The 22,374-nt window shown below is 47.4% G+C and overlaps 1 protein-coding gene across 1 annotated transcript in view; it reads right to left on the reverse strand.

The window, feature by feature from the left end:
* Nucleotides 1–21,295, reverse strand: part of CFAP46 (cilia and flagella associated protein 46) — a 226,770-nt gene extending 205,475 nt beyond the window's left edge. The window contains exons 1-8 of the mRNA XM_040437700.1: nt 21,257–21,295; nt 17,639–17,764; nt 14,588–14,712; nt 13,703–13,834; nt 11,364–11,428; nt 10,170–10,334; nt 4,913–5,036; nt 2,008–2,102 (exon numbers count right to left, since the gene is read on the reverse strand). Coding sequence (XP_040293634.1) covers nt 2,008–2,102; nt 4,913–5,036; nt 10,170–10,334; nt 11,364–11,428; nt 13,703–13,834; nt 14,588–14,712; nt 17,639–17,687 — 755 coding nt within the window. The 5' untranslated portion in view covers nt 17,688–17,764; nt 21,257–21,295. The remainder of the gene's footprint in view (nt 1–2,007; nt 2,103–4,912; nt 5,037–10,169; nt 10,335–11,363; nt 11,429–13,702; nt 13,835–14,587; nt 14,713–17,638; nt 17,765–21,256) is intronic.
* Nucleotides 21,296–22,374: the final 1,079 nt, after the last annotated feature.

Raw genomic sequence — 22,374 nt, forward strand, 5'->3', positions numbered from 1 at the left:
TTGCTAGTTAGGACTAATAATTTGTCCTTTAACACTTGATATCATTTTTTTAATGATTAAATAATTTATCAACTAGATCTATTACCATTATATGAAATTAAAGGGGTTGTCCGGGTTCAGGGCAACATAAATAGAAGTACAAATAAGATATAGCAACAGAATAAGAATTTGTCATTTTTGAGTGAAGAAATATATAAATCTAAAGGGGTTGTCTGGGTTCAGAAGCTCACCTTCACTTCTTTAGCATGTAGGAGTGGAGCGTCGGAGCATTTCCTTGCGCCAATGCTCCCCCTGCCTTGCGCTGCATCACAAGGTCGGTTTGTTGTGAGCCAGTGATGTACCAGGCTTCACAACACCATGCTAGGCGGAGACTTCCGGCCCAAATGGACGGTGTATATCTCTGTTCTGGGTGGTTTTAGAGGGGTGGTATCACTAGTACCCGCCTCGAAAACCGCCCAAAACAGCGCTATACACCACCCATTTGTGCCGATGACATCACCGAACTCCCTACTAGGCGGAAGTCTCCACCTAGCATAGTGCTGTGAAGCCTGGTATGTCACTGGCTCACAACAAACAGACTTTGCCCTGCGCAATGCAGCGCAAGACAGGGGGGCATCGGAGCAAGTAAATGCCCCAATGCTCCACTCCTACATGCTGAAGGAGTGAAGGGGAGCTTATGTCCGGGTTCAGCCCTGAACCAGGACAACCCCTTCAAATTGATATATATCTAAATATAGAATCATAACTTACTTTGTTTTAGCTCCATCAAAAATGACACATTATTATTCTATTGCTATTATATCTTACTCGTACTTCTATTTAGGTTTACTTTATGACAATAATAACCAATGAAAAACACAAAGTTTATATTTTGTGCAATCAACTTGTTAACTGTTTTAACCTTTAAAAACTGTAAAAAGAATTATCGGGGAAAAAATTGGTACAGGCATTTTGGGACACGGTGATGCCTTTTAATTTTTTTATTGTTACATTTTATTTTTAACATGGGGAATGGAGGGGGGTGAATTTTTATATATCTTTTTTATTTTGTAATATATATTTTTTAAACTTTGTTTTACTTTTTTTACGCTTTTATTTAGTCCCCGTAATGGACTTTAACATGCCATCGTCTGATTGTTTTTCCCATAGACTGTAATAATTTAACACTGCAGCCTATGAGAGTTTCATTATGTTCCTATGGAGCCTTGTCACAGGCAGAGCTACATAGGAACATCACTGTGGTGAGCTTCGGAGCATTCAGGAGGCTCAGGGCTACCAGAGTAACTGTACGGCTCCGTCGCAGGGGAGCTGTTTAAACCCAGAGAGCATTTCAGGAACGGCTCAGATTCTGAGGTCATGATTGACAATAGTATCTATATTAATAATACAATATATCAATCGGCACTGCGGTTTGAAGTAGAGTAGCGGTGCACGTGTCTCAGGGCATTTTAAAATAAATGGGCTGCAATGCACAGATATTTCAGGTCCTAAGTGAGAAACCGCCTTTGTAGCCGGTTTCTACCTTGTCTAAAAGATCAGGGGATGAACAGAGGATGCCCCTCAATTTTTTCGAACAGAGCCTATAAAAATTTGTTTTTCTACACTACACAGCCCCTGGTTCAAAACTGACCTTCTACAGTAGACGAATGTCAGCTTACTTGGCCAACCATCTATTGTGTATGGTGGCATCCCAATTGCCCCAAAGGCAAATGTTGGAGGAGAAATGGACCAGGCTGTTGGATTTCAACATGTCTGATCCTTTTGTTGTCAAGGGAAATATGCCACCACCGGAGGTGTCTGGCAGCAGCTCACTCCCCTCTACCCTTGGCTAATCCCAGCAGACGTGTGTATGGGGGGAGAGGGGAATACCTGTCAGGAAAAGCTGAAAGAGCCGCTTGGCCGACGGCTATCCAAAGTGTATTGCCGACTTAAGTGGTATCTACCAGAGCGCCTACATTTCTGGATAAGAATCAGGTGTTCATCTAGAGCAGAGAAGCTCATACTTACGATCTGAGCTTCTGAATTTTATAGAGGACGGACAAAGTTGCTGAACTTTTGGTTTCTTTTGCCGCTTTAGCAGAATCAATTAATTTGTGATGCACCTTAATGGGAGATAACAATCCATTATTCATCGCAGGCAGAAAACAAACATGAAATGCACTTTGCATGTATAGATCTAAGTGACTAGTCACATGGATGGAGGCGATTTACATAAATTATTAGAAAGAAGCAACGTTTCAGCTAGAAATAACATTTCGTGAAACATCCTTAAAGCCACATTCCATTTCCATTAAGCCACGCCTTCTTGTAGTAAAAGTCGCAAAAAAGTATAGAAAAGAGTCTAAAATAGTTAATAAATGTGCAAAGCATGTACGCCAATTTATTGGCACAAATTGCACCTGAATTTATGTGCGTTTTGAACAGTAACTCTACTCCAAACCTCAATATACTCGTCTAGTCACAGTACGAACAATTAAAGGGGTTGTCTCACTTTAGCAAGTGGCATTTATCATGTAGAGAAAGGTAATCCATGGCATTTACTAATGTATTGTGATTGTCCATATTGCCTCCTTTGCTGGCTGGATTCATTTTATCATCACATTATACACAGGTTGTTTCCATGGTTACGACCACCCTGCAATCCATCAGTGGTGGTCGTGCTTGCACACTATAGGAAAAGGCACCAGCCTATGTGCACTCCCATGGTCCCGGCCACCAGATAGGCTGATGCTTTTTCCTATAGTGTGCAAGCACGACCACCACTGCTGGATTGCAGGGTGGTCGTAACCATCGAAACAAGCAGTGTATAATGTGGTGGAAAAATGAATCAAGTCAGCAAAGGAGGCAATAAGGACAATCACAATACATTAGTAAATGCCATGGATTACCTTTCTCTACATAATAAATGCCACTTGCTAAAGTGAGAGAACCCCTTTAATTGTTCGTACTGTGACTAGAGTATATTGAGGTTTGGAGTAGATTTACTGTTCAAAACGCACATAAACTGAATCAAGTCAGCAAAGGAGGCAATAAGGATACATTGGTAATTGGCTTGTATTAACTTTCTCTACATGATAAATGCAACTTACTGAAGTGAGACAACCCCTTTAAGAGTCCAAGAATTCAAGGCCATCTATCACGTCAATATTAAAGAAGTTTTCCATCAGAAGCATTTTTTTAAAAAAGTGTCCAGATGGGTTAAAAATAACAAACAATCATTAATCATCTCACTGATCCCCTGCTGCTGCCGTTCTGGTGCTGCTCCGGTCCCTACTGTTCTCCACTTCCGGGTCCCAGGCTCAACACACAAGAAATGGCTCGTGGTTCCAGTGGTTGGAAGTCCAAGCCATTTCTTGTGTCCAAAATTATTCCCCTGGAATACCCATTTCTCACCCAAACACACAAAATGGGAAAAAAATAAATAAGGCTACTTTCACACTGGCGTTTTGGCTTTCCGTTTGTGAGATCCGTTCAGGGCTCTCACAAGCGTTCCAAAACGGATCGGTTTTGCCCTAATGCATTCTGAATGGATAAGGATCCGCTCAGAATGCATCAGTTTGCCTCCGTTCCGTGTCCATTCCGGAGGCCGCTTGCAGCGTTTTGGTGTCCGTCTGACGAAACTGAGCCAAACGGATCCGTTCTGACACACAATGTAAGTCAATGGGGACGGATCCGTTTTCTATGACACAATCTGGCACAATAGAAAACGGATCCGTCCTCCATTGACTTTCAATGGTGTTCAAGACGGATCCGTCATGGCTAGGTTACAGATAATACAAACTGATCCGTTCTGAACGGATGCAGACGGTTGTATTATCTGAACGGATCGGTCTGTGCAGATCCATGACGGATCCGCACCAAACGCGAGTGTGAAAGTAGCCGCCTAACACGTCACAAAAAGAATATTTTTAGTTGTCTTCTCCTGTTACAGACTATATACATGATAAGAGACATGTTTTACTGTATTAATGCATCTAAAATGAAAATTGTAGAAATTCTGCAAATAGGCACACCTATCGATCCAAACAACTCTGTGTAGTCTATCCTCAATTTTGCAAGTTAGCAAGAAGTAGGGATCAGATAGAAGTGGATAGGACAGCGGGATCAGACTACAAAGGGTACGTTTGCAGTCTGTAGCCATGGAGATACATAGGTTTGCACAGGAGATGTGGACAGGTGTCAGAAAAAGTAATGTAGAGGCAGAAAGTGTGACATGCGAACTGCTTTTGTATTGCTAACATTTAATCCTAGCAGCATCATTTTGTCTTTAACCCTTCTTTGGTGCCCTCTTAACTCACTACATATGGGGCAGCTCCTACGTGTGAGCCCTGCTGGTCATTCAGTAACATAGAGAGGGTTTGTGGGTTTAGGAAAATTTGATTAAAAAAACATTTTATCATTTATCAACCAATATCCGTCACTTTTTGGCGTATATAAGGCACAGATTTTTCCGCAAAGGTGTTTCGTGTCAAAAAAGCTGTGACTTTTCCCCCTTTTACATCGCTCACGCCAATGCCGAGAAAAGGGGGACAGGGCGTGGCATGAGCGTGTAAGAGGGCGGGCTGGCAGATCCGTCTCATTTATCATTTTCTATGCCAGTTTTTGGTGTAGAAATGGCTTAAATCTAGGCCAGCAAGGGAGCTGGCGTAGGTTTAAGCTTGTTGTACGCCCCCGGAACATGCGCCGAAGTTATGTAGAGGTCTGCACCTCCACCACCAGCACAGGGTATTAAGACCGGTGTACAAATCGGCAGTCTTAATCAATGACCCCAAAAGTTTTTATAAAGTATACTGTAGGTACCATAATGTGCACCATCTCCCATTCCACTGCTGGGCACTTTGTCAGGATATCCTGTGCCCACACCAAATAAAATCGTTTGTCTATCTAGTACAGAATACTGGGACGCACTTACCATTTTGGCAAACAGAACAGGGTATTTCTGGGGTGCATTGACTTTGAAGAATTCACTAGCCATAGTCGCAAAGTCAGCAGCCTCCTTCATTTTTTGAGCATCCAAAAAACATTCCAGCAACTCTCTGGGAAAAATAGATACAAAAGAGTTTTATGTAAAGTTTGCACTACAGAACTTTTGAAATATGTGAATTTCTTTTATAGTTGGGAAATGGAATGAGGTCAGCATTCTTGCCAAAACACCTAAAGCTGTGAAACACTGGTGAAAGGAACTGAAAGCGATCCACTGTATCTATCTGGGGAGCCTAACGGTATTGCATGTGGGCCAGGTAGCATCAGGCTCCTGACAGGTGTCCTCTAACAGGAAAGAAAACGATTTATCCAGTGCCAGGTCTAGGTGGCAACCATGTAAGTCAATCTCTGAGTTGTGAAACATGGAGTAAAGCTAGCTGCGTCTGTAAGGATGCCCAAATACCGTCCGGCCGTTCTTACCATTAATTGCCAAGGCTTCGCTGCAAGTACCGGAGAAGCACATGGTTGGTCAGCATCCACACAAAGGTCATTATGTATACTGTCCCTGAATGAGTAAAGACAATCTCTGTACATCGCGGTGAAATATGTTCGTGCGATATAAATGAATAAAATAAATAACTTCCATATTAGGGGATATTCACATGTAAAGGTTAAGGTGCAGTAAAAAACGCAATGGAAAAAACATGTGGTTTTGCTGAGGTTTTCAAAGAAGCTGTGGTTTTTACAGGTGAATTACATTTAACCATATCAGAAACCGAGGCAAAACTGCACATGGTTTCAACTACACCTCAACCACTATGTGGGAATAATGAGATTTTTGTGAACTCACCTGTAAAATCTCTTTCTCGCTTGATTCATTGGGGGACACAGGACCGTGGGTATAGCTTGCTGCTGCCACTAGGAGGCGACACTAGGCTGAAAACTGTTAGCTCCTTCCCCTGCAGGCTATACCCCCTCCAGCCTAGAGAGAGCATTTCAGTTTGTGCTCAGCAGTAGGAGAGACCAAATTAAAGTAAAAATCAACAGAAAACTGTACACCGTCATGAGACCGAACCAAACACAAGGTCCCAACAGACAAAACAGGAACCCCACTTGCCTCACAACAATATGTGGGTGGGTGCTGTGTCCCCCAATGAATCAAGCGAGAAAGAGATTTTACAGGTGAGTGTCACAAAAATCTAATTTTCTCACTCATATCATTGGGGGACACATGACCGTGGGACGTCCTAAAGCAGTCCCCGGGAAGGGAAACAAAATTCTCCCAAACCAACTCTCTAGGGAAGTCACTGAACTGCGGCCTGCAGAACCCTGCCGCCGAGAGAAGCATCCGCCGAGGCCAATGAATGCACCCGGTAAAATTTAGTAAAGGTGTGTAGAGAGGACCAAGTCGCTGCTTTACACAACTGAGACGCAGAAGCGTGGTGGAGGTGTGCCCAAGAAGCCCCGACCGCTCTGGTAGAGTGAGCAGTGATCCCGGGTGGAGGAACCTTGTCCCTGGAACGATAGGCCTCGGCAATGGCCGAGCGAATCCACCGAGAAATAGTCACCTTTGAAGCCGCCAAACCTTTACGAGGGCCTTCCGAGATAACGAACAGAGCATCAGTGCGTCTAAAGGGGGCCACCACCGACAGATCTTCAAGGCCCGTACTACATCCAGATGATGGAGGGAGACCTCCCGCGGATGAGAAGGCTGAGGGCAAAACGAGGGCAAGACAATGTCCTCATTCACGTGAAAGGCAGAAACAACCTTTGGTAAAAAAGATGGCACTGGACGAAGAACCACCTTATCTTGGTGAAACACCAAAAAGGGTTCCTTGTAGGAGAGAGCTGCCAGTTCCGAAACCCGTCGAATAGAGGTAATGGCCACTAAAAAGGCCACTTTCCAGGAAAGTAGACGGACGGAAACTTCACTCAGAGGTTCGAACTGCGCTGTCTGGAGTGCACCCAGAACCAGGTTCAGGTCCCAAGAATGTAATGGGGGCTGATATGGGGGAACGGTATGAGCTACTCCTCGCAAGAAAGTCTTGACCGGACCTAGGAGGGCTAGAGTGCGTTGGAAAAAAATGGACAGGGCCGAGACCTGCCCTTTGAGGGAACTGAGAGCCATACCCAGGTCCAATCCCGACTGAAGGAACGCTAGAACCATCGGAAGGGAAAAATGCCTGGGAGGAAGAGCTTGTTCCTCGCAGAAACGCAAGAAGGATTTCTAGGTCCGGTAGTAAATCCTAAAAGAGGAAGGTTTCCTGGCCCTAATCATGGTTCGAATGACCGCATCAGAAAAACCTCTGCGTTTCAACAGAAAGGTTTCAACAGCCACGCCGTTAAACAAAGCATATCTAAACTCTGATGGAAGACTGGGCCCTGGGAGAATAGATCGGTTCTAATTGGCAGAGGCCACGGAGCATCTCCTAGCAGAAGAATGAGTTCTGAGTACCAAGCTCGTCGAAGCCAGTCTGGGGCGATCAGGATCGTCTTGATTCCTTCCTTCCTTCCTGATTCTGCGTAGGATCCGAGGTAGAAGTAGTAACAGTGGGAACACGTAAGGAAACGCGAAGCTGTCCCAAGGCGCCACGAGAGCGTCCACGCCATGTGCTGCTAGATCCCTTGCGCGAGAGAGGAAGCACGGGAGCTTGTGATTGAACCTGGACGACATCAAGTCCACTTCCGGATGTCCCCACCTGAGACAGATGGCCTCGAACACCTCCGGATGGAGGGACCACTCCCCCGGGTCCACTGTTGTCCGGCTGAGAAAGTCTGCCGTCCAGTTGTCCACTCCCGGGATAAAGACTGCCGAAATCATCGGAACATGAGACTCCGCCCACTGCAAAATATTCGCAGACTCCTGCATCACCGGAAGGCTGTGAGTCCCTCCTTGGTGGTTGATGTAGGCCACAGCTGTGGCATTGTCCGACTGCACCCTGATCGGACGACCCTGCAGAAGTGGAGTCCAATGGACAAGGGAGAGATAAATGGCCCGGAGTTCCAGTATGTTGATGGAAAGTTTGGACTCCGATGGAGACCAAACACCCTGGACCGTCTGTGTGGCGAGAACTCCGCCCCAACCGTGAAGGCTGGCGTCTGTTGTAATGATCGTCCATATCACTGGAAGGAAAGATTTCACCGCCAACAGATGCGCAGACTCTGTCCACCAACCGAGGGCTGTACGCGTTTGGAGGGACAGCCGGATCCGGCGATCCAGAGAATCCGGGGATTTGTCCCAAGATGACAAAATGGCTTGTTGAAAACACCTCGTGTGAAATTGAGTGAAGGGAGTGGCCTCGAAGGAGGCCACCATCATGCCCAGCACCCGCATGCAATTGCGGATAGACGTATTGCGGCGTTGGAGTAATATGCGTATAGATCTCTGAATGTCCACGCTCTTGTCCAATTGCAGGCGTACCACGGCTGCACCTGAGTCTAGTATCATGCCCAGAAACCTGATTTGTGTGGTGGGAGATAAGCAGGATTTCCGCCGATTGACTATCCACCCGAAGCGGGACAGGGTGCTCAAAGTGATCTGAAGACTCTCCTTGCATTGGGAGACCGTAGATGCTTTGATCAAGATATCGTCTAGATACGGGAGGAGAGTGATGTCCCTGGAGCGCAGGAGGGGGGGACCCAGGAGGGGGGCAAGCACCTTTGTGAACACTCTCAGAGCTGTCGCTAGGCCGAATGGCAGGGCGACGAACTGGTAGTGACATGAATGAATGGCAAAACGAAGAAAACGTTGATGAGCGGGTGCGATGGGAACGTGTAAGTAGGCGTCTTGGATGTCTATCGATGCCATGAGTTCTCCCTGTACCAAAGAGGCAATCACGGAGCAGAGTGACTCCATCTTGAACTGTTGAATGTGGACTCCATCTTGCTGGACGCAGGAGGGAGATCGCTACCCAGCAGACAGGGGTGAGGAGCTAAGGGAGGGAGAGAGGGGAGTAATACTCACCTGTCTTCTGTGGACTTCGCCCTTAGATGTCGTCGCAGCAGGGCCACCCAACGACCGCTGGCAGAAGGCATCAGGGGTCCGGGCAGTATAGGGCTGGCGAGTAGGTGGCCCTATTGCTGGTGGGAAGCAGGGGAGCGAGGCTGCCCTGGTCCACTTGTCTTCTTGGGGGGGGGCAAGGCGGTGGGACAACCGACACCGGCTAGCCTCCCAGGGAGACAGAGACGCCATGCCAGGGAGGTCTGCCTCCTACGACACTAAGCTAAAAACTAAAATGCTCTCTCCAGGCTGGAGGGGGTATAGCCTGCAGGGGAGGAGCTAACAGTTTTCAGCCTAGTGTCGCCTCCTAGTGACAGCAGCAAGCTATACCCACGGTCCTGTGTCCCCCAATGATATGAGCGAGAAATACTCTTAAAGGCATTGTCAAAGGCTAATCCTGTGTCACGGACGTACCGAGACATACGGACGTCCCGGCAACAGTGAGTGGCAGGAGATCTGTGAGACTGGCAACCCATGGTTTGATCTGACAGGTTTTCCTTGTGGATCAATAGGTGCCTGTGTTGTTTCTGGTAATGGCCACACCCCTTGCCTCCAGGTGTTGCTTATGTGGTCATTTAACCTTCCTTATTTATAGTTGCTTCTCTCACTATACTGTGCAGTTTATAGTCTTTGTGCCTGTGGATTGTTTGTGGTTGGATCTCGGCTGAGTTCCTGGTGCTTCCATAGCTTCTTTGAAGTTAAGTCTTTCCTTTCCCTTTTGTATTTTGTTTGGGTTCTGTGTGTTCTATTTCCCTATTGTTTGTATTAGGCCTGAAGTAGACTCCTATTCGTCCTTCCTTTTGGAGGAACAGGTAGTCTCAGGGTTTTTTCTCCAAAGCTGTGAGCTGTGCGCTGCAGTTGGCCAGCGCTGCAGCCTAGGAGAGGGAGACGCCCACAGGACAAGGGCAGACACCGCCTACTATAACTTACAGAGTGAAGATACCGGAGGACATAACGGGAGAACGGAGCGGCGCCCAGGGATAATAGTAAGTGCAGTGAGATCCCCGGGCGCCGCTCTCCATGTCAGCATACTTAGTTCACAATGTTTTTCCAGGTGAAAGGTCCTCTTTAAGACAAAATGCAAAAAAATATGGCCATTTACAGGTTAAAAAACCTCATCCACTTAATCACGCTGCAGCAATCTATTCTATCTTCATTTAGCAAGACCTGCGATTTGCGCGATGACATCATGGCGCTCACCACGTGGGAGAGCTAGTAAACAATGTACGGTATACGGATGACTTACAGCATCAGATCTGCTCTCCAGTCGTTTTCTGCATCATCGATGTCACCCAATGACTTTACAATGTTAACAAGGCTGGGAATAAGGAGATGACGACTTCCAGGCTTCAGAAAAGGACGCACCGTTTGTAGGTATAAGACAGAAGCGTTATACACAAGGAAATGATACCTGCAAGAACAAAAAAAATTATAAGAAACCGATTAATCTTATACTAGAAAGATCAGGTCCAGTTTTGCGTCATGATATTTAACATTGTGACAATTTCTCCTTAATATCCAATGATAAAATTCCCATTTAGGCAGTCATAATTTTAAAGGCTACGGACACCTTCAGGGCAAATGTTTTTTTTTTTTTTATGTTTGCATTTGACATTTTACTCATTTTGGGCTAAACATCGTTTTTTCAATTGGTCTTTATTAAACATTTTCAGCAGTTGTGATACATGCGGTTAAAAGCAGTCTAGTTGCAAACTATCCCTCCTGAGTTCTGTCAGTTGACGGCTCATGTGAAGCCTTTCATCTCTGATCTCAAACAATCATTACAGCTAAACTCTGTTCAAATTGATAGGAATATGGCTTAAATAAGTGTTTATTTAAACTGCTGAAAATGTTTAATAAAGACCAATTAAAAACATGAGTTTAGCCCAAATTAGTAAAATGCAATCAGGAGTCCATAGCCTTTAACACATCACTGTTATCTCCTGATATGTCACAGATACATGTAAGAAGATAAGATTCGTGACGTCTGTGCACCAGGATTTTAACACCCACTAAATTTTATTTTTTTACAGATTTACCATTGAGAAAGATCCTCGTGGACGGAAACGTCCGGTTTCTGTCATAATTTTTCTCATTTTGCTATACCAGATTTGGATGCCGTTTATATCCGAATGGAACTTAAATTAAATTCAGCACTTCTGCATGATACCTTCTTGTGTGCGCCATCCACCGTGCAGCATAATTACAGCTTCCTCATCCATTCAGGTGAACGGGAGAGGAAGTGGTCACTTCATTGCACCACCGCTATAAGGGAGACGGCGTATGGGTGAACGTTACAGAAGCCCCGCGGTCTCTTTAGCCAGCTGGAGAGCTGGGCGTCGGACCCCTGCTGATCCGATACTGATGACCTATCCTGAGGGTGGGTCATCACTATCCTGACACTGCACAACCCCAAATACTGACATCATTCAGTTCTAACCTTTCTTGTTGTTTTGCAAAATCAACAGTTTTCAGATAATATGCCACCGACTTTTCTAGGTCTCCCTTGAAGAAAAGAAAAATGGTCGTCAGACGCAGCAGTAACCTCAGTTATTATGTACGATACTGTATAAACATCACATACAAAAGTAGCAGAGCTGATCTGGCCAGCGCAGCAGTGGTGAGTTTGCTATTTTGCACAATGTTTGTGTTACCACTGCAAGCTCTAAGGGGGTCATTTAATAACTTAATAACCCCCATAGCTGGTGGTGGATCCGCTGAAGTTATGTAGAGGGGCCAGCTTCCTGGCTGTCTTACATTTAGATCATTTTCTATGCCGACACCAGGTGTAGAAAATGATGAATGAGATGTGCCTGCCGGCCCCTCCCCTTCCCACGCCCACTTTTTTTGGACCTGGCATGAGCGAGGAAAAGTGTATAAATAATCTTTGCGCCACAATCAATGCCAGAAATACGCCTAAGGGTACTTTCACACTAGCGGCAGGGACCTCCAGCAGACAGTTCCGGCGGGTGAACATCCTGTCGGATCCGTCCTGCCGCTAGTGCACGCGTGCTCCCGGACTGCCGCTCCGTTGCCAGTGACTATAATGGGGGCGGAGTTCCGGCGGCGGCACGGCAGCGCACGGCGAGAGGCAGCCGGACTAAAAGTACTGCAGTCAATGGGGACGGAGCGCAGTCTGGGGGCACACGTGCACTAGCGGCAGGACGGATCAGACAGGCGGCTCACCCCCCGGAACAGCCTGCTGGAGGTCCCTGCCGCTAGTGTGAAAGTAGCCTAATATAGGCAAATTTCTTATAGTAAATGATCCCCTAAGTGTTGTTTTTTTTTTTTGTTAAAGGATTATCTGTACATTTTTCACATGCCAGCTTAAATGGAGAAAACACCAATGCATGATATATAGTGTTTGGCATATGCTACATATACAACATGGCACGAATCTGGGAACAAACTGTGCTGTGTGGCTAATAGGAGCGATGACAGAATACGGACGTATAGTTATGGGAACACAATATTTTTTTTGTACCATTTTGGCTAATACGATTCTGGGCCTGTAGCTGCAATATACTGCTGTTACATAGGGGAGCACATGTAACTGACAAGAGCACTTGTCAGCAGGATCAACTCACTCAAACCAGTCATACTCCCTGGTAAAGTTGATTCTGCTGATTAAAATTATACCTGCCCCCCGCTGCACCTCAGCTTTCCAGTGCTGGTCACACCCCTCGCTGCACCTCAGCTTTCCAGTGCTGGTCACGCCCCCCCGCTGCACCTCAGCTTTCCAGTGCTGGTCACGCCCCCCGCTGCACCTCAGCTTTCCAGTGCTGGTCACGCCCCCCGCTGCACCTCAGCTTTCCAATGCTGGTCACGCCCCACGCTGCACCTCAGCTTTCCAGTGCTGGTCACGCCCCCTGCTGCACCTCAGCTTTCCAGTGCTGGTCACGCCCCCCGCTGCACCTCAGCTTTCCAGTGCTGGTCACGCCCCCCGCTGCACCTCAGCTTTCCAATGCTGGTCACGCCTCCCGCTGCACCTCAGCTTTCCAGTGCTGGTCACGCCCCTTGGTGCACTGAAGCCCTCACCTGCAAAAGGAATAAAACTGCTATTTCTTAGGAACGCCGCAACCAATTTTTACAACACAGGTATCATTTTAATCAGCAGGATGAACCCAATCAGGCAGTATGTCTGCGTTAATAGGGTTGACCCTGCTTACCGATGCTGTTTAAATGATAAAAATAAAGCTGCTTGCAGCCACCAGTACGTTTGTATTATCATAGCCATGACGGATTCGTCTTGAACACCATTGAAAGTCAATGGAGGACGGATCAGTTTTCTATTGTGCCAGATTGTGTCAGTGAAAACGGATCCGTCCCCATTGACTTACATTGTGCCAGGACGGATCCGTTTGGCTCAGTTTTGTCAGACGGACACCAAAACGCTGCAAGCAGCCTCCAGAGCAGAATGGAGACGGAACGGAGGCAAACTGAGGCATTCTGAGCGGATCCTTTACCATTCAGAATGCATTAGGGCAAAACTGATCCGTTTTGGACCGCGTGTGAGAGCCCTAAACGGATCTCACAAACGGAAAGCCTAAACGCCAGTGTGAAAGTAGCCTTATGGAGTTAATTGGTAGCTATATAAGCTCTCCGAAGTAGAGGCGTCGAGTATAAGCAGGGGATGTGGAGTTCGGTAACGATGACTTCTAAGATGATGTTCCAGAACTTCCTGATCCGGCGTCAGATCGCTGGACTGGAATATGTGTCAAACAAGGCTTTATTTAGCCTATTAAAAGTTCCTGCAGTCAGAGCACAAAGGGCTTTTACCAGGTTATTAGGAGACTTCGGGTCGTGTAATTGAGCTTGGCACAGGAACGCTCGTCCTAAAAATTGGTTTGGAGGAGGTTGACTCTTGAAATACATCTGAAGACAGGCCTTGCTCACTGCTGGACTTCCAAGCTGTCAAGTCAATTAGAGGGGGGAAAAAAAACACGTTATTTTACCATTTCAGCCCGAGAAGCAATTATTTTACAGAAAACACACATTGTGCAAAATACACAGCCTATGGACAAATGAGTCCTTACAGCCAGACGAGTGTGTGGGTGTGACCGTCACATCGGACAGCGCAGGGTCAATATCACAGCCAAAAATTATCATCTGACAAAATCTGAGCGGAAAATTGTGCAGAATCCAGATGAATACACAGAAATATACACCCATCTTCTATTCCCATATTACAAAATGAGGGCTTGTCACTAGCATGTGCCATCACTTTATCGATGGGGGCCCGACCCAGAGACCCCCAATGATCCTGAGAATGAAGGGGCCACTGCACTGATTCTTTAAAACATAGGTACCTAACGTGAAGAAGGAGAGGGTCTCCAGGAATTTAATACTGAGAGCCTATCCTTAGGATGTCACCTGATGAAGAAGACAGACCGTCTTCGAAACGCGTCGAGTATTATTTTTTTTTTAACAACAAACCACAATTTTTACCTTGATATTGGTGAGCGCCCCTCAACCTGATTTTTCTCACTCCCCTTAATCCCCCCAATGCTCAAATAGCTTCAGGATAGGTCATCAATATCAGAATCTGACCGACTCCTGGCACCAAGGCTGAGCAGCTGCTCGGCAGAAGGTCTACTGCCGATGGAACTCTAAAGCTCGGTCCACATGATACAGAGAAGTGATTGTATGTCAGATACCACTTACTTGAAGGGCTTGTTCGGCACACAGGATGTACAAGTCAGAGCTGAACTTTTCTGGCCCATCTTTTGTGGACGCGTCTCTGTTTGCTGCTCTAATTAAGGTGTACGCCTTGAGCAGGGCATCGGCATCTTGAGAGGTCACAGAGCAGAGCAGATGTTACAACACACAATTAGAAGCCATGATTCCCCTCCGACCCCGCTTAGAGACAGACACATGGACCACTGCCTCAGTCCACTCATTATATCTTACAGTAGAAGTAAATAGACCTAAAAAGTGTTTAAAAAAAATCTAGTTTTGCAATTAAGAGAGAAGTTACGTACTAAAGTACAATTAGGTCATTTTTTTTTATTGTCTTAGTTACAAAACCCATATTCAAATACCATTTTAAGAGGGTAGTCATTCCTTCAAGACCCTTATCTAATAAGCCACTGCAGAGAGTGGCTACAAAGAGCATCACCCAGACTAAAGGACCAGAAGTCTCCATTTCTTATGCAGACAGTTCACTGATTTAAATCGGATCCGTGTAATGCTTCACTTGACCTGCGGAGGTGCTGCAGGAGAACGGAACACTTGCTTCAGGATTTCCCAGCCGATTACAATTGATTCCAGGAGGTCCAGTCAGAACCCATTGGTCTCCTAAGGGATTGTCCACCTCTGGTATAGAGGCACTTCTGCTCCTATCTGGATCTATCTAACGAATGACAATAAGGCAACTAGCAATTATTTAAAGGGGTTGTCTGCTTTTTCTTAGAAGGGTCATCTAATGATGGGATGTCCAGCTGATGGGACAAGTCCAGTGCTCAGCTGTAATCTCTGAAGAACTTGGCTGTAAATGTTCAGTTCAACTGCAGCGCCCAGGGGCAAACTGGGAACCTAAAGGGGCCCTGGAAAAAAAACTTAAAAGTGTCCCCCTGTTGTAGGGGGTCCAAATTGACAAAAGACAGAGCCAACACAGGTAGGCAGGGACAACTGAAGTAGGCAGGGCCCGCAATACCATAACTCCATGGCTCCAGGAGCACCACGATGCAGAACAAAATACTGAGATGCTTGCCACAGTATTCGACTGTATCATCATCCTGAGGACAACGATACAGTTGAATGCAGGAGGGCACCTGAGACTGCCGGCTAGGTGCATGAGTACAGGATGCTCCTAGCATTAATTAATGCTGAGAGCATCAGACCATTATACACCCGGCCAATGGCTGTGAGGTGGCTCTGTTGGCCCTCTGGGGATTAGTTGACCGGGAAATTTCCCTGTAGGGTCTATGCCCAGTCCACCCCTGGCAGCATCACTACAGGAGAAGTGAGGCATTACACAGTTCCTACTGAAACCTATGGGCCGTCAGTGTGAACCGTGCATGTACTGGGTCCTTCAGAGCAGGAGACAATCTTTGTAGTCACTGTCTGCTCTGGCTAATAGATGAGGATCCTGAATGGTGGAGCCTCCTTTATTAAAAGGGTTGCACCACAGCTAAAATATATTTATAAAATAGGTCAGCATAGCTTAAAGGGGTTGTCCGGGTTCAGAGCTTATTTAGCGCAGGGCAAAGGAGAGCATCGGAGGCTAGCATCGGAGCAGTTCATGCGCCGATGCTCTCCTTTGCCCTGCGCTAAATCGCGCAGGGCAAAAGCATTTTCTGGAGTTCTGGTGACGTACCGGGCTCTACATGGGGCTGCCAGGCAGAGGCTTCCGCCCAGCAGTGAGCCCGGTGACATCATTGGCACTGATGGGCGGGCTTTAGCACTGCCCTAGCCTGTAAAACGGCTAGGGCAGCGCTAAAGCCCGCCCATAAGAGCCGGTGACGTCACCAAACACACAGCTGGGCGGAAGCCTCCGCCCGGCAGTGTGTTATTGTAAATAAAAGAGTCCTTGAGTTCATTGGAGCATGAGAAGCTCCGATGCTAACATCAGAGGGGCTGCCTGGGTGAAATTATGGGTATATCCGGGTACAGCTCTGAACCCAGACAACCCCTTTATAGGGGTGGTCTTATCTGAGACATTGGTGGCATATCTCTCGGATGGGATCTCAGAGATGGGACCCGCAGCTATCTCCAGAAGTGAAGTGAACGGAGAGCAGCAGAATATGTGCGGCTGCCCTCCATTCATTTCTATGGGAGTTTCGAAAATCACAGAGCGAATGGAGCGGCAGTGGTGCACTCTCCATTCATTTATATGGGACTTCCGAAAATACATGAGTGCACTTACTTGCTATTTTTGGACCTCCCATAGAAATGAATGGAGAGCACGGCGAACATGATTGGCACGCTTTCCTTCTCTTTCCAGGGCCCGTTTTAGAGATAGGTGTGGGTCTCAGAGGTGGGACCTGCACCTATCTGACTATGATGGAGTATCCTAGCGATATGCCATCAGTCCCAGCTCATACAATCCCTTAAAAAAAATTCAAGAAGTCATACTTACCTAATTGATCCCCTCTGATCCCACTATCACGCTCCCATATCCCCTGCGGTCTCTGCTTCCTAGTCCCATTCCACATGGAAGTGTGATCGCATAGCTAGTCATTGGCTGGGACAGGTCACCTCCGTGGCCCGTGGCTGGACGAGTGGTCATATTTTCTGTGGTCTCAAAGGGAAGCTACCCCTAATAGGGGGCACTAGAGAGAATACGGATGGAACCTAATAACCCTGCGGTGGTGGGAACATCAGATGCTCTGTAGGCGTTTTCAAATAATGTAAGCCGATAATATTTCATTCCATGTACCTCCAAACGGGGGCGCACTTCAAGTTTAGTGGCCTTTAGATTTTTATCTTTGCAATCATAGAAAATACAACTAAAAAGCTGCATTTTCTAAGATTATGACCAGGTCCTATTCTGGGGAATTCACCACAGAATTAACCCTGTCTTTTCCACACTTTTATTTACGGCCCTTATACTGAATATGTAAACTATATGATCCCACCAGGAGACAACATCCTTTGGTTGGGGTCACGTCGTGGTGTTTGCCAGAATTTGCCAGGATGATGTGCCAAAAATGACATGATGGCAATGTGTGAATAAGCACTGATGATTTAGCCATTTACAGTGGAAGACGTTACCTTGCTGATTTTCGGCTGCAGAGAGGTGCTGTCGTATAATGAGATCCATAGCGGGTCAGAACCTCCGGATAGAAGCTGGATTTACAGAGTGAATGTTACTGATCTGCGGTGCTGAACACGAGACGCCTACAAAAGGGAACAGCAGAGAGGAACGAGCAAAATAGCATCAGCACCTGACGGGCAGCAGACGTCTGGTCAACGCTTCCCTATGAGTCAGGCCTCTTTCCCACGGGCGTGTGCGCCCCGTGGTCGTGCTGCGGCCCGCAAAATGCGGGCCACAATGCACGAGCACAGTCCGTGGGGCAGCCGCAGCGGATCGCGGACCCATTCACTTGAATAGGTCCGCGATCCGGCCGTTCCGCAAAAAGATAGGACATGTTCTATCTTTTTGCGGAACGGAAGTACGGGACGAAACCCCACGGAAGCACTCCGTAGTGCTTCCGTGGGGTTCCGTTCCGCACCATTCCGCATCTCTGGATTTTGAAGTAAATGGGTCCGCATCCGTGATGCGGAATGCCCACGGAACGGCGCCCGTGTATTGCAAATGCGGTCCGCAATACGGCAACGAGGCGCACACATCCGTTGGAAAGAGGCCTCAGTCACACAATTCTTAAAGGGGTTGTCCAGACTTTTTTTAAGCAATGGCCTATCCTCAGGATCTGCCACCACTGACACCCCGTCCAGTTAGCAGTTCTACGTAGCTCCATCTACAGGAGTCAGAGCCGGGGCTGCGCTGTCAACTTTATAGCGCCAGGAGCTAGCGACGCTCCCATAACTGATGGTGCAGCGCAGCGGAACTGCTGATCGGGGGGTGCAGGGTGTTCATTTTTTTCATCTTTAAACCCAACCCTTGTCTAGAGATGTTACTTTTCACGCTGGTTTTAGTTTCCCCTCTGCGCTGCTGTTAGATGTGTCTAGAATATGACGAGGCGTGCGCGTCTGTGGCAGTCCGTGCGCCTGGGCTAACGTACGTTTTGTGCTAAATGTTAGTAAATTTTCAGAGGCGGATGTCCGGGTCCCATCAAGGCCCCCAACACGCCCAACTGACGGACACAGCATTACACCGGCCGCGCGACTAAATATTGTCACACAACCCATTACAAAATGGGACCTGCAAGTATTTGGCCCCTTTCACACGAGCGAGTTTTCCGCGTGGGTGCAATGCGTGAGGTGAACGCATTGCACCCGCACTGAATCCGGACCCATTCATTTCTATGGGGCTGGGCACACGAGCTGTGATTTTCACGCATCACTTGTGCGTTGCGTGAAAATCGCAGCATGCTCCTCTTTGTGCGTTTTTCACGTAACGCAAGCCCCATAGAAGTGAATGGGTTTGCGTTAAAATCGCAAGCATCCACAAGCAAGTGCGGATGCGGTGCAATTTTCACGCACGGTTGCTAGGAGACGATCGGGATGGAGACCCGATCATTATTATTTCCCCTTATAACATGGTTATAAGGGAAAATAATAGCATTCTTAATACAGAATGCATAGTAAAACAGCGCTGGAGGGGTTAAAAAATAATAATAATAATTCAACTCACCTTAATCCACTTGTTCGCGCAGCCCGGCTTCTCTTCTGTCTTCATCTGTGAGCAATAGGACCTTTGATGATGTCACTGCGCTCATCACATGATCCATCACCAAACTGAACATCGGAACGCAATTGCAGTCAAAACTGACTGCAATTGCGTTCCTACTCGCGCGGGTTTGCCGCAATGCACCGGGACGCATCCGGACCTAATCGGGACACGGCCGTGTGAAAGAGGCCTAAATGTGCTGCTGATCCCATCATTTATACGACAATCATTGACCCAGATTTACTAATCCTATTGCCACTGTACGCTTAGGGTGATTTCAGAAGAGCGTGTCCAGTGCAGAAAACATGCTCCGTGTGGGAGTGTGATTTCCCGTTATGGACACTGCTCCTTTCACAAGACCACGCGGCATTACAGTATATCAGGATTTATAATGCTGTGTGTCTCTGCCCGACCTCACATCTACTGAACTGGACTGACATAATGCAGCAGGCAGCACGGTGGCTCAGTGGTTAACTCCTCCTGCAGCGCTGGGGTCGTGGTTTCTAATCTGACCAAGAATAACATCTGCATGGAGTTTGCATGGGTTTCCTCCCACACTCCATAGACATACTGAGCGGGACCTTAGATTGTGAGCCCCACTGCGGACAGTGCGATGCTGATGTCTGTAAAGCGCTGCGGAATATAGTAGGAAAACAAAAATCAGTATAAGGGTCCATTCAGACGTCCGTATATGTGTTTTGCAGTCCGCAAATTGCGTATCCGCAAAACACGGACACCGGCAATGTGCGTTCTGCATTTTGCGGACCGCTCATCGCCGGCACTATAATAGAAAATGCATTTTCTTGTCCGCAGTTGTGGACAATAATAGGACATGTTCTATTTTTTTTTCGGGAACAGAATTGCAGATCCGGAAATGTGGATGCGGACAGCACATAGTGTACGGCCCCATTGAAAATGAATGGCGGAAACGGATCCGGACCATTCATAAGGACATGTGAATGGCTCCTAATTCAGCAGATGCAAGGTCTGACAGAGACACACAGCAATATAAATCATTAGGACGCCTTCACATACGGCAGATTTTGTGGCAGATGTGTTTTTCGCACTGGACACGCTCGTCTGAAACTGCCCTTAGACCGGCGGCCCAGACCTGCACCAGACCTATCCCAGGGGTCAGGCTGGCGGATACATGGGGCGCAGGGACACACACCCTTCTCTGACTCTGGTTGTCTTACTTTCAGACTTTTACGCCAGAGTTGTGGCACAATCATGGAGCATCTTGTTAGGCCCCTTTCTCATAAAGCCCTGCCGCCTTGTCGAGCGTAAAAACCCTAGATGCGCCACTTTTTAGGCATCCATAAAAAATCTGGGCCAATGAATCTGTATGGGGATGAATGATCAGTTTAGTAGTGATCACTGATCCCCAAACACAGGAAATGAGTACGTTGGGCATGGAGAGGTGAACTACATGACTGGCGTCCCCCCTAACGCCATGGCAGCCTCAGGCAGGGATCCCATTATTAGTATAGGATCCATGTACGATATTGGCGAGCTGTAATCGGTACCCTAATAGGCAGGGAGTAGAAAAACGTGGCTGCTTTCAATCACCCCACTCCTCTATTAGAGCTCTATGATGGAACTGAGCTGCAATACCAGGCACAACCTTTGACCAGGAGGGGCGCTGTTTCTAATCCTGGACAAGCCCTCGTTCACATATAGTAAGGAGGCCTCTGTGCAGACACAAATGAAGTCTCCAGATCCTGTCGCTTTGTATATGAGACTACAACTCCCACCATGCTGGGCATTGCAGTGCCACCACAGACTACTACCCTCTTTAGACATGGCAGATGCCCAGCTCAGCCCCATGCTCTGACATTGGACCACTGACTGCAGTAAACAGGAGAACCGCTGTATATCGGTCTACCAGACGCTCCGAAGACTGGCAAGGCGTGCTGGAACTTGTAGTTCCACTGCAGATAGAGACCGTCACGTCAACGACGCATTTAGGGACCGGTAGCGGGATCATGTGACACCGGGCTGGGCATAATAACGGGTAGATCCCTGCTATAAGCTCTCACCTGTAACACGGCGCCGCTACCATAAGACTCCCAGCCCCGTAACCGAGCAACAGGAGGACGCACACAGCTACGGAAGCCGCGCCGGCCCAAATCTGTCAGCGCGTTAGGAAAGTGGTGAGATTGCAGTGTCAGTTCACACTAAAGCGCGTTTCCAGCTTAAAAGCACGGTTTTCACGTTATAATATACGGAGATGCAAGTTTGTTTTATAAATGCATGCTGTAGTTTTTTATTTTTTTTAGTCCCATTAAATCTGTTTAAATAATAAAATGTTTGGGTTCCACTATAGTAGTTACCACCTTTCCCAACAAAAAATACCGACCAGGTTTACACAAGTATAAAGGGGGTGTGGTTTATGGGCGTGGCTTGACACAGGGTGTTAGGAGTCCATGACAAAGTCAGTGAATCACGGCGGGGCGCAGTCCGTGTTTTCCACAGACCGCGCAGGTAGCTATTGGGGGTCATTTATTAAGGGGCTTGTGAATATTTTTGTCAAAAATATAGTGGTAAAATCGGTGTGTGTCTTTAGCAATCAGGGACAGTCCCAGCAAATTTGGGACAGTTGGCCACTATGGACCGGTGGCAGAACGAGGGCGTGTCGGGGGCCGGGACTCTAGCGCTGGAAAATTTGCTCACATTTACATATTCACATATCAGTGGACCCTGGGTCCGTGGTGATACCACACGAGCAGTGGCGTGCCTCTTACACCCTTCCCCGCTACTTGACCACATACCTCTTACATCCAGGGAGATCTCCTGTCATGTAGACCTTCTCTTTCCTCTTCTCCTCCGTTAGACCGCCATTAGAAATTCTTTCAGCCGCATCTCGTCTCTACAGAGTTTGTAATACAGACACGTTAGATTTCTCAGTTTTTCCATCAACCTCCCCATCCTGCTGCCACCCCCAATACTGTGCCCGTTGTGCTCCCCAATGTCCCAGGTACTATACTGCTGAAAAAATAGCGACCCTTAGGCCTCATGCACACGACCATGCAGTATTTGCGGTCCGCAAACCGCGGATCCGCAAAAAACGGAAGCCGCCCATGTGCCTTCCGCAAATTGCGGAACGGGCGGCCGTCAATATATGGCTCTTCTTGTCGGCAAAGTGCGGAGAAGAATA

This window comes from Bufo bufo, chromosome 6, assembly GCF_905171765.1.
Source record: "Bufo bufo chromosome 6, aBufBuf1.1, whole genome shotgun sequence".
Classification (NCBI taxonomy): Eukaryota; Metazoa; Chordata; class Amphibia; order Anura; family Bufonidae; genus Bufo; species Bufo bufo.